The following is a 12,098-nucleotide window of genomic DNA, read 5'->3' as shown; positions in this document are numbered from 1 at the left end:
ATTGAATCAAAGGGCCAAAGACTGAGAACTTTACAAAGAGTTAAGTTAATAGGTAGAAAAACAAGGCAAACTAATGACATTTAAGCTAAACCAACATAATTTGGCTATGAAAGATATGGGCAGAATCGATATGCAACAACTTCAGAATTTGATCAAACCATGTCCATGAGCAGTCCCTAACAAACTCAATTTTTTTTCAATAAACTGCCCAGAATATGAAGGATTAAAATCACATTTTTGTTAAATGCCAAAAAAATAGTACAAAGGACATTATTAGAAACTGCAAGTAATGAAATATCCTTGTTGACATACAGACTACAGGCCAAATTCACATCTTCAACATATGTTCTGTTTACAGCAATAAAACCACAATGTAATTTTTTTTGTGGTTGCTGTGTTCAGTATTACATTCTAAATTATGCAGCTGATAGCTACAGTTCATTTTTGTTTATAATAAATTCACCTTTAATTCTCATTAATAGGAATAGAAATATAAGTTTTGGCAACTCATATCAAGTCAAAGTTAATAGTATTCCCACAAAAAAATTCTGTTTTAATAAAGCTCTTGAAAGTTAGACAAGGTATTATAAATTTGTTATTTATAGAATCAAAACAGTAATAGCTTCATCTTTGTTTTAATATATTAAAAAAAAACCCTGACTTACAGGACAAGTATTAACGTATTTTAATCAAAACTATTTAAGTCTCAGGATGACAGTTTCATAGCGTTTTTAGAATAGATTTTGTGGGTTGGGGTTTTTTAAATCATAATTCAAGAGAATCACGACACTGGAACAGAGGAAGAGTGAAAATTTGTGACCGTACCTCCCAATATTTTTTCCACAGGAAGATTTTATAGCTCCTGAGACAAATGCTTATGAAACTATGTACAAAATAGATGGTTTATTCATTTGATTTAATCTAGAAAACTGTTCCTTTTTTTGAAAAATGGAGAAAACCTAGAAGTATGTTTCTATTTGCAATGTGTTTCCCTCTCAGTCACTTGTACAGTAGTGTCTCAGTGCATTCTGATTCTGTAGACAGGAGAACACTTGTAAGAGGTATTTGAGATGTGCTTGGTGTCATGTTGTAAGGACTTCTGATCAGACTGTGGACCACTGTGGAACTGTAAACTACAGAACTAAAAAGCTTCACCTGCTCAGGTTCCTGGTTTCCTAGATCTCACGCTTTTCTACACAAACATATGCAGTTTTAAGTACACTTATTTTCTAATCCATCTACATATTCTTACATTACCATGTTAATAATAATCTTAAATCAGGCATATTCTTTATCTGCAAAAGAAAGTACAGATCAGCAAATCTGTAGCAGGATTCAAGGTTCATTCCTCAGATGTCGACACAAATAGCACAACCCGTGAGGGAAAGCACAGTGACACCACCTCTCCCCAAACTCCTCTTAGTGGGAGGATAGAAAAGGAGGAAGACTAAGGTAGCTGGGAACAGCTAGTTCTGTGAAGCTGCAGTTACTTCCAGTGACAATGTATCTAGTTTTAAGTGCCTTTTGTTCCACTGCAATTAAAGAGTCAATTTTCATATGGCACATTCTTATCAGTACATCCTTGCATGCATAAATCTTTCTTTTGTAACAGATGCTCTGACATTGCTTTCAGAATTGACACAGTTCTACAGACGTGTATTTCTACACTGTGGGCTCAATTTTTTCCTGTCCTAATACCCAGAAAAGAGTATGACCAAAAATGGTATAGCATTACACTGCCCTATATAGATCTCACCTTATTGACTTTTAAAAATAAGCATAACTATGCCTTAGATCAAATAAATTACTCCTGCAATAAACTGCTCAATAATCCTGACCTCTGTTGTGTCAGATAACAGTCAAAGTCTTCTCACTAGCACAAAAAAGAAGACACAAGCAGAGCAAACCAGCCAGAAGCACCTCATCTGGAATGACCAACTTTGAAAAGCAGTGCTTCTAAATACACCAAGGACAAAAAGCTTGATAAATGCAATTTAACTGACATTTTTAAATATAGTTGTATTTTCAAGTAATGAAAAAATGCTAAGTAAAACTCTGGTCCTAGTTCCCTCTATGTCAAGCCAGCCTTTTTGCAAGAACTCAGAGGCAAAACCACCAAATGGTTTTCTTGCACCTATGCAACTGAAATTTCAATATTACTGTTCATCAGCGTCCAAAAACTCGACAATTTTGCAAAAACTACAAGCACTGCTTATAGTTCATGACTGATTAAGTTCCTCTTTTACCATGTCTCATGTTCCACATTCAGGGACCGTGAGTGCACTTGCACAGGCTATGGATTATTCAGAGATGAGGTGCTTAAGACTCTTGTTGCACCTTCTATACTTCTTTTAAAATGAAATATAGTTAAGGTTTTGAAGCTTCATACTCTGGCATTACTCTTCGACCCACAGGATCTTAGCTACTAACATGAAGTAAAACAACTTCAAGCCACATTCACACAGTAGGATAGCCAGTATCTTGGCAGGGTTTCCTTTTTGCTTGATTTGAAACAGACAATTATCCTTTAATTTTTCCCAGTTCTGAATGCACACCAGCCACCATGCTGTTCAGCATGCTGGAAATGGATCTCTTTTGCTCCCTAAGGTTTAATGTAGACTTTAAATCATGAAGCTGCTAATTGCCTACATGGAACCAGAAACAGCAATCCAGCAAATCTAGTTGTTCCCATGCTGCGATCCTCAACCTTGTTTTAGTTAATGAGAGATTACTACATTTAACATCAAATTAACCTCCAGAATCCATAGGTTGCATAATGAAGCCAAATAGCAAATTTTCCAAACCACTCTTCCACACTGTTAAGCCTCTTAAAAATAACTGCATGTTTAATGACAGCTGCATTTTACTGAGACTTCAACCACAGATGTGCACAAGACCACGGGGCTGGAGAAGTCTCTACAAAGGTCTGGTTTTTTACATACAGTAGACTTACAATATCCTGAAGGATTTTCTTAGGTAGTAGAGAGAGCTTCTTTGTGTCATGCTACAAAAAGCAGTTTGCCTGCACACTCTGCATGAAGGAATCAGGGGAATGGGGAACTGGAAGAGAACAGAGCTCAGGCTGCTGAGAGCCAAGACTGTCCCCTTTAGACAGTGGAGTACCTGCAGCATTTCCTCCATTTTCTGCAGTGCTCTGACAGAGAAGCACACTCCTGGTGGAACAGAGATGTGGAGTCTTATTAGCTCCAGTGATAACTAAGTGTGTGGCTCCCATCACAACTGCAAGGAAATCTTCTTGGAGCTTTTCCTAGAGAAGTGGCCTAGGCTGACAACTTTATCTCTGAACAAAGATTGATCTACCAGTGCAGCACCTCTACAAGGAAACATCCCTGCTGGCTATGCATCAGGTCAGAAAAAACAAGATTATCTGTGGACTAGCAAGGCAAATTTAGCTCACAATTTTGTTCAGCGTTAATATACAAATTCTTAATAAACCACAAGTTATAAAATTCCAAAAATTCTCCAACTGAAGGTGCTAAGAAAAGTATTAAATAATTAATAAAAAAATCTAATGCTTCTAGCACAAAGTTTTTACATTTACTCTTGACTTCCTATCTTCTCATTTTTACTACCTAGCTACCTCCACAGAATGGATGCAAAAAGATTTCCATCAGCACATTTAATGAAAAACATTTCTTTCAAGCAAGGCACAAAATTTAGATTTATTTAATTTGATTAATCCCAATTTTTGTTTTACATTAAGTACAAAAACCAACTGGAACGTAGGTGTAAATACAATTCCACAAAGTAGTTCAGTGAGATTTAAAATCATATCCAGAACCGTAAAGCACACTTAAAAGCAGCCCAGGATATACAGATTGCTTACCATAACTGCTGAAAGAGCTCATAATGTATCAACATATTTAACAACCTCCAGCAATAACTTATCTCCTTTCTAATCTTTCATTTAAAATGCATTTAGCAATTCTGTACCTAACAAAGAAAGCATCAAAGAATGAGAAGGGCAGATAAGTTTTACTCAAGCAGAGGCCAAACTTAAACACATACACAATTAAAATTTAAACAACAGAACAATGACTTCAATATATTGAACATTCCTAAGAACATAAATGCTAAGATAATATAGAAAAATAGCCACAGGCTCCAAGACTTATTTACTTCTCAAAGAACTTATGGTGTACTGTAGCTGCCTGAAATATTTTAACAATTATAGAAAATTTTATCTCCAGGTTTGGTATGTTTGTGTTTTCTAGATGACAACATACATTTAAGACAACCATCAACTTATTTACATTTAGAAGCTTATTCCTTTTAAAAACTGTATTAAAAAAATCAGTTTTGGCACTATCCCTAAGGCAATGGATGATAGGTACCTAAGACAGCAAATCACATAATGAAAGCATAACCAGAAGAAAATCATCTTTAATTTATAAGAAACTGAGAGGCTATAATTAAAGAGGAAATAAAAAAATCAGCACTTCTAACTCACTAAAACACCCTACCCAAAACATTGAAGATTCTTGCTATATGCAACGGGAATTTGCTTTAATCTGTGAAGCCCCCTTGTCTTGTGAGAAAACACAATCTTTCTATGGTTTTTAAGTTATCCAACCAGTTTTATTACCAGCAAATAGCAAAAAAGTTTAAGGAGAACATGAATTTATGTTTTCAGTAAGCAGAAAAAACATTACTCTGAAGTCCAGCTGAAGATTTAAAAGGTAATTTACCCCAAAGGTAATTTTTCCATTCAATCCACTGAGTAAAGACCACAGCATCATTTTTTTTTTAATTTATATAAATAGTTTTAACAACTTCCTTTTTGAATTTCCATCAGCTTCAGTGGTAGCTGACCCTTAAACAATTTCCCAGTGTTGCCACATTTCCATTGCAAAGACTGCAAGCCTGGATTTCATAAACTGTGGATTTCATTTAAATTTTGAAATAATCTTTGTGTTTATCCTAAATTTATAAAAAAAGATTTTTTTTTTCAAAACTTAAGGCAAAAAAATAAGTTTATTTGTCATGTTTCTTGAAGTCTGAGAAGGTGTATGAGGCTGTTTAAATATCAAAAAAGCTAACGCCATATACAGTATTACCAACAAACATAAAGAATAAGGCAGCATGCACCCTTAAGATGAAAAGAAAATTTAATTTTACGAGATGTTTAAATAATCCAAAGGCAAAAAGTGTCTGTCTCCTCTAAGAGTATCTTCATAAAACATGGAAATTTTAGAGGAATGTTTTAGAGGACATCAAGTTACTAAAATATTCTGTTCAACGTTTATACAAATACATTACTACAACTGTAAGTTTACATACAATCAACTGACATCTCAGTGTTAACTAATTACTTAAATTTACAAGACAAACATAAATAAAGCTGTTAAAACAGGCAAGTACAGTACTGATCTATCATTGAGCACAATGCATTTTGTACTTCTTTCACCTTGAAAAGAATCAGATTAGAATTGTGTGAAGTCTATCTCCAAACCTAAAAATAAAATAAAAGAGAATTAAGTATATCTATGCAGGTTTTACACAGCGTGGGCATATTCCAAATGTTTAAGTCCTGTTTTCAGGCATGTAATTTACCATTTAACAACCTTTTTGTCTGTTCTCAGAAGAGGCCACAGTCTTTAAGGTTATTTTTAATAATGACATCAGTTACAGCATCAAACACAAACTGCACATTTTTTGTGTCTGTGGCACACGTGAAGTGAGTGTAGATTTCCTTTGTGTCTTTCCTCTTGTTCAGATCTTCAAACTGACACTGAATGTAAGCAGCTGCTTCTTCATAAGTGTTTGACCCTAGAAGAAAATTGCTCAGTAAGCAGATTTCCAACAAAGGAAGAACAAGATCACACACTATCTTTGAAGGAAGAGGTTCTTTGGAAACAGTTAACCTACACCTGAAGAGGAGAAAGTCCACAGCCATTGCTTTAAGATACCATTAAAAAAACCTTGGAAGGAGACCTTTTGAATGAATTTGTATAATAAAAACTTAGCATTCAATTCAGTTCCAGGTGCAGGAATAGTCTTCCTATTTACTCCAGGGCCAGAGGAACAAGTCATTAATGAACCATTACTTTCCTAGGTTAGGATATTTTGTTTCCTTCATTTAAGTTACTTGCTTCAAATTTTTATGTTTTTAAAAGCTTTGGGGATTTCCCCACACTCAGACACTTGGCATACAGATTTCTCCCAAGCTTTTTACTTCCAACATGCTACTTCCTGTCTGAAGTTACAATGAAAATGATACATAAAAAGGCTAAGACTTGTTAAATGAATTAATGCTCTTTTGCTGTATATTTCCTGAATAAGCCACAATGTCAAAATGTATGTACACTCCCTGTTCAAAAACCTCTCATGTATCTCAGGAATTCCTACTTATATCAAAGTACAAAAGTAGTTTGTTATTTTCTTAGAAATAAAAACGGGCTAAATAAATGAGCCTGAACAATTACAGCAGTAACAAGTAAATGCTAGCAGTGGACCAGCATATTTCACCTAGTTAAAAAGACTTAAGCAAAACAACGCCTATCTAAATTTTAGGCCATATAAATATTTTAGATAGCTGAAGTTATACAACTCCTGATGATCTGTGCATGGAAAATTAGGTATTTTAACAAACAAAAAACCCCCCCTTGACATCTGCACCACTCCAATACCTGCATATTCAGGGTAGCAAATAGTGAGAGGACTTCTTTTGATTTTTTCTTCAAAAAGATCTTTCTTGTTCAGGAACAGAATAATAGAAGTGTCTGTGAACCATTTATTGTTGCAGATACTGTCAAACAATTTCATGCTCTCATGCATCCGATTCTGTAATTGAAAAAAAAACCCATCACTTTCTATTTTATCAGACTTCAGTAGTAAAATAAGGATACATATTTTTGATTGCTTACAAATGAACCAGTTAGAAAACTAAGTTTTTAGCAAACAAGATCACATTTTACTGCAGGGACATACAGAGACTCCAAGACTACCACAAAGATCACTTCCACAAGCAGGGTTCAAGCAACTACTTTTTTCTCATTTCCAGGTTTAAATTTTCAGTATTTCAGAAATTTTTGGTGTGTTTTGACATTTTGCAATACAGATATTCTACAAGAATTGCTGAGTTACCTGAATTTGTCTTAACACCGATAAGATCTTCTGGAAATTGAAAATAAATTCTGCACCTAGCTGATATTCCAGAATAAGGAAGAAAGTTCTACAAAGCTAGAGAACCAAGTAAGCAGGTATTTTAACTCTTACCATAATATTTAACTCTGTAGAAAAATTATCCAACATGTAAGTACTTTGGCCAAGTTCCAGTCATTTAAGTAGCAGGATGCTAGCTACTGCCTTCTTTGAAACTATATTTGACTTGAAAGGTTTTCTTATTTGTCTTTCCTCCCCAAATTATATTTTATAGCAAGTTGCAGAATGCAAGGAAGAGTACAAAGTCTGTTAATGATTCACATACAGAGGTAAGCATCACTTCAGACCACTCAAGATAGTAAAATGCACTCTGTGCACAGTGACACGGAAGGAGTAAACTCTTGAAAGAGGAGAAAGGAGCCGAGGGTGTTGGAAAATAAAAAGAGAAACATTTCTGCAACTAAGACAAGAGATTGGAGAAACACAGTTAGAGAGAAAAAAAAACCTGAAGATTGAGGAAGGAAAGGAAAACAAAACGTGGTAAAGCAGATACAGGTAAGTAAAAAAATTTCTTACTATGTACTTCTAGCATCCATAAAGAGAATAAAATGTGTATTACTGATAACCTATCTTCATTAATTTATGCTTCCTTTAAAATATGAAAAGTGTAGCTAAAAGAATACTTATCTCTTAGTATTCCTTACGAGAATATGAGGAAATACTTTGGAACCCAAAAGCATGAATTTTCTCACCATTTCATTTAAATCTTCTGCACAAACCCCATTCATCTTATAAAGCACTAATACTTCAAAAGACCCATTTATAGCTTTCTTTCAAAGCTTAGCTTCTGTGCAACAACTATTCCCTTCTTCAACATTATGGTACTTGCCATTTCCTCGTCTTCAGCCAAGACCAAGTCATAATCACTCAGAGCCACACAAAAAATAATTGCTGTAACACCCTCAAAACAATGAATCCACTTCTTCCGCTCTGATCTTTGGCCTCCAACATCAAACATTCTGCAAAACAGAAGTAAAAAGCAGAATGAACTTGGAAATTTTTAGCTTTCTGAATATTAACCAACAAAATCTGGAACTATCAGCTGTTTAAGTCTCAGAACAACATCTTAAAAAGAAGGCAAAAAAATCTGTATCTTGTATTTTCTCAGAATACACCTCAATTTTAATAAAGCTTTGAAAGTCTTCCTATACATTTTAGGGAACATTTTAGAAAGTATGAGATGAAAGACAAACAAAATTAACTATTTACAATATTATACTTCATTAACAAAGTTAATTGTAATCTGTATGAAATAAAAATATACAGTTAGCTTTACTAAAAAGTCTACCATAATAAAAGATACTGATAAACAAAGTGGACTGTCAGTCCTGGAGAGTTTTAGCTCCTCTCTCTAAGTCGATTACAACTTAAATCTGTTCTTCAATTGGCCATATTTAAATGGGATCTTTTAAGAGATTATCTTAGAAGACAAAATAAGCATTATATAGTAAAAAACCCCCTCATGTTCTCTCCAATAAATGCATTTTCTGAAATGCAATTAAGTTTCACATATGACACTTACTGAAGCTGACTTGTGTTCTTTATTAGCCCCCTTTCCTGTTTTCCATGACTTGTAAGGTTGCAAGTACAGGGCAGGTAAAAAAACTGATTTAATGTCAGTGCACTACAGAAACACTGCAAATTGCACTTGAAGGGATTCAATTACAGTTGTTATTTTTAGATATCTTCAAGTGTTCCAAGTTGCTAGGTTTTAAATTGAAAAAAAAACCACAGTAGAAGTAAGTAGAAAAGGAAACAAATTAGAAAAAAAAAAAGACCCTTTGCTTTCTCATAGAAAACTGTCAGAAAACTGTAACCTCTAACAAGGTCTTATACTTCGAAAAACTGCTGCAGAAGTGACAATGCTCACTGCCTGTTTAAGGTTCTACATTGAGATAATGCCACGTCAAAAACACTTGAAAGACAATTCCTGCTGAATAATGGATTCCTTAGAGGTGCTCCTTAGCTTCAGAAAAATCTTTGAAGGGAGGTCTTTGGATATCACTCTATACAAATCTGAGCCAGCCACCTATTACTCAGTTCTCAAATAACTAGCAATGGCTGTACCCACAGACTATATTTTGTATTTAATACTGTACTTTGTACTGTATCTTAATAATTAATCCCTTAAATTTTAGTAATTACTTCTGTCAATTCTATTTCCATGCTTTTTAAGTTTGTACTGAGACCTGATTTTCCATAAGAATTAACACTTCTACAAAAAAAGTGTTATTTAAACACAAAACTAATAAATAATCAGACTCAACTTTTGGACTAGGCTATAAAACAGGATGAAGATGACTTGCTATTTGCAATTCAGACTGAATCAATAATCAAAGCTATGTTAATTGCTTTACAGATAAGGCTGAATTGAGGCCCAACCTGAAGGAAACTAAACACACAGAGTAGAACAGGAAAGAAAATGATTCTGTGCAGCTAGTCATACTTACGTACCCTTGTCTTTGTATAATCAAGCCTTTCATGTGTTTAGATGATCTTAAAAGTTCTTTCAAGGTTATGTAAGAGTGTACTGCAGGCCCTCCTAATAATTCATTAGGCCTATTGCCTAAGGCACAGGTACAGATGCCTGAATGTACAACATTACAGCTAAACAATTCCACAGGCCTGGCTCAAAGACACACTTTACACAAGTGTAACCATATGGTCCTTGTAAAACTCCCAATAATCTTAGAGACTGGACCCATCTACAGTATGGAACAAGAAACATTGGAAAGTAAGTGAGAAGATGGAGAGCTCCTGAGAATACTGAAGTTCTCTCTTTAGGCTTGGCTAAGGACTACTTTTCTTAGGTTTGCAAGAGATTTATTACCATTTATCAGCTATTCTTTTGTGGATTAATACATATTTTGTACTCTTAAACCCTAAAACAAGGAAACAAAACAGATTTTTCACAGTCCTGAAGCACCCATATTTCAGTATTTGCAACGCATTTCCATGAAAAAAAAATATTTTCTACGAAGATACTAAATGAATATTCAATACAGACATGCTGAACAATTTCTGCAGAATCTAAATCCATACTTCAAGTGTGTTTTACTGAGTTTTCTTCTCATTCTTCCTCATCAGTAGGAGGTAGAGTACGCTAATGGTTAACACTATCTTGTGTTTTCACCTTGAATGTTGCACGTGCGTCAAGGCAAACTTTTTCCAAGAGCATATTGTGAGAGGACAAGGGGGAATGAGTTCAAAGTGAAAGAGAGTAGGTTTAGATTAGGTATCAGCAAGAAATCCTTTATTGTGAGGGTGGTGAGGCACTAGAACAAGATGTCCAGGGAAGTTATGGATGCCCCATCCCTAAAAGTGTTCAAGGCCAGGCTGGATGGAGCTTTGAGAAACCTGGTCTAGTGGAGGGTATCCCTGCCCACCGCAGCAGGGTTAGAACTAGAGAATCTTTAAGGTCCCTTCCAAACCAAACCATTCTCTGATTCTGTGTCTTTAGACATAAAGTGCTCAAAATATTGGCATTATTTTCTAAATCTCACACCACAGAAAACATAAGTTACATTCTTTCACCTACCTACCTCTAAAATACTACCTTGGAGTATAGGACACATTAAATTCACCTCTTTGGTAAAATGGATTTACTCTTTCATACAACACCAGCAAACTCTAATGAGCTTCCAGTTCTCCAACAGAATTTAAAACAAGAATCCAACTAAACAGCTATTTAACATGGCAGAAAATGTAATAATTTGTTTTGAGATTTAATTTATATTAAAAGTATCCTTACAAAACATTTTCAGTATGACCAAAACATTTATCGGAGCTCCAACAACTCTCACATGCCTTCAGAAAATTGACTCAAGCACAAGTATTTTTTTTTTCCATAAAAAGTGAAGGGTAAAAATCAAGCACGTGGTTAGACAAATCTGCTAAATTACACCATTGAATGCCATATTCCATAATTTTACAGGAACTCTGACAGACAGAAAACTATGCATGATTTACATACTTAAAATGAAGATCCTTGAAAGTAAAGTGAGTTTCCACTATTCCTGTAGTTTTCACTCTAGTCCTGAGAACATCCTGTTGAGTTGGAATGTAGCTGGTTTGTGCTATCCTGTCCAAGTCATTCAAGTAACTAAAGGTAAAAATAAACACTGCTTTCAGTTATTCATAAAACAGCAACAAAATAATTACAAACAATTACATAAGTTTTAAGTCCATTCATTACACTGTGCTTGAATTTTATGATAGTTTTCTCTGAGACACAAGATACAGTATTCTACTCAAATTTCCAAGGTTTTTTGAAATAAACTTTTGAGACACAACGATATTTCATCCTAGTAGAAAGAAAACTTAAGCAATTTATTCCATTACAAAGAATTCTTCTTTAGAAATTCTGAAATGCAAACATGGTTCCATAAACACCCATGTTATTGGCACTAATCATAACATCTTCATCTTTGCAACCTACTGAACTGCAGGTTACTTTGAACCATAAACAAAGCCCAAACTCACTCTATTTGATAACAGATATGAAAAGAATAACTCAGTGTTTTGGCCAGAATTAATGTGTCTAAGAAAATGACTAATACATAACAATTAACTTTCTATAGAGAATTCCTAATTGCATATATTTTTTAGAATTAGTATGCTTTCATTGCCAAACTCTTTGCAATGTAGGCCAAATCCAGCGTTTCCAAAAAACTATACAGCTCTTACTTGTACTTTTCCCATAGAACACAGTGCTTTCCCTATTTACTATTTTCTGTGTAACAAGAAGTGAACAATTTTACAGATACATTTATATGGCCAGAAGAACAGTTTTCTTATGAAACTTGAGTCACAGTTGTCTAAAAAACAAAACAAACCACAGAAGGTTAGCACAGGAGAGTATGCGAATCACCAACTGAAGCGTTCCATATGGAAAAAAGTTTATACAACTGAGA

The 12,098-nt window shown here is 34.5% G+C and overlaps 1 protein-coding gene across 1 annotated transcript in view; it reads right to left on the bottom strand.

The window, feature by feature from the left end:
- Window positions 1–3,653: 3,653 nt before the first annotated feature.
- The window catches only part of GNAI1 (G protein subunit alpha i1), a 31,787-nt gene continuing 23,342 nt past the window's right edge, over window positions 3,654–12,098 (bottom strand). Inside the window, exons 5-8 of the mRNA XM_059847432.1 lie at window positions 11,159–11,287; window positions 8,015–8,144; window positions 6,651–6,804; window positions 3,654–5,790 (exon numbers count right to left, since the gene is read on the bottom strand). Coding sequence (XP_059703415.1) covers window positions 5,600–5,790; window positions 6,651–6,804; window positions 8,015–8,144; window positions 11,159–11,287 — 604 coding nt within the window. The 3' untranslated portion in view covers window positions 3,654–5,599. The remainder of the gene's footprint in view (window positions 5,791–6,650; window positions 6,805–8,014; window positions 8,145–11,158; window positions 11,288–12,098) is intronic.

The sequence above is a fragment of the Haemorhous mexicanus genome, chromosome 5 (genome assembly GCF_027477595.1).
Source record: "Haemorhous mexicanus isolate bHaeMex1 chromosome 5, bHaeMex1.pri, whole genome shotgun sequence".
Classification (NCBI taxonomy): domain Eukaryota; kingdom Metazoa; phylum Chordata; class Aves; order Passeriformes; family Fringillidae; genus Haemorhous; species Haemorhous mexicanus.
Note: the sequence above shows the minus strand (reverse complement) of the source record. Positions and strands in the feature narration are given on the sequence as shown.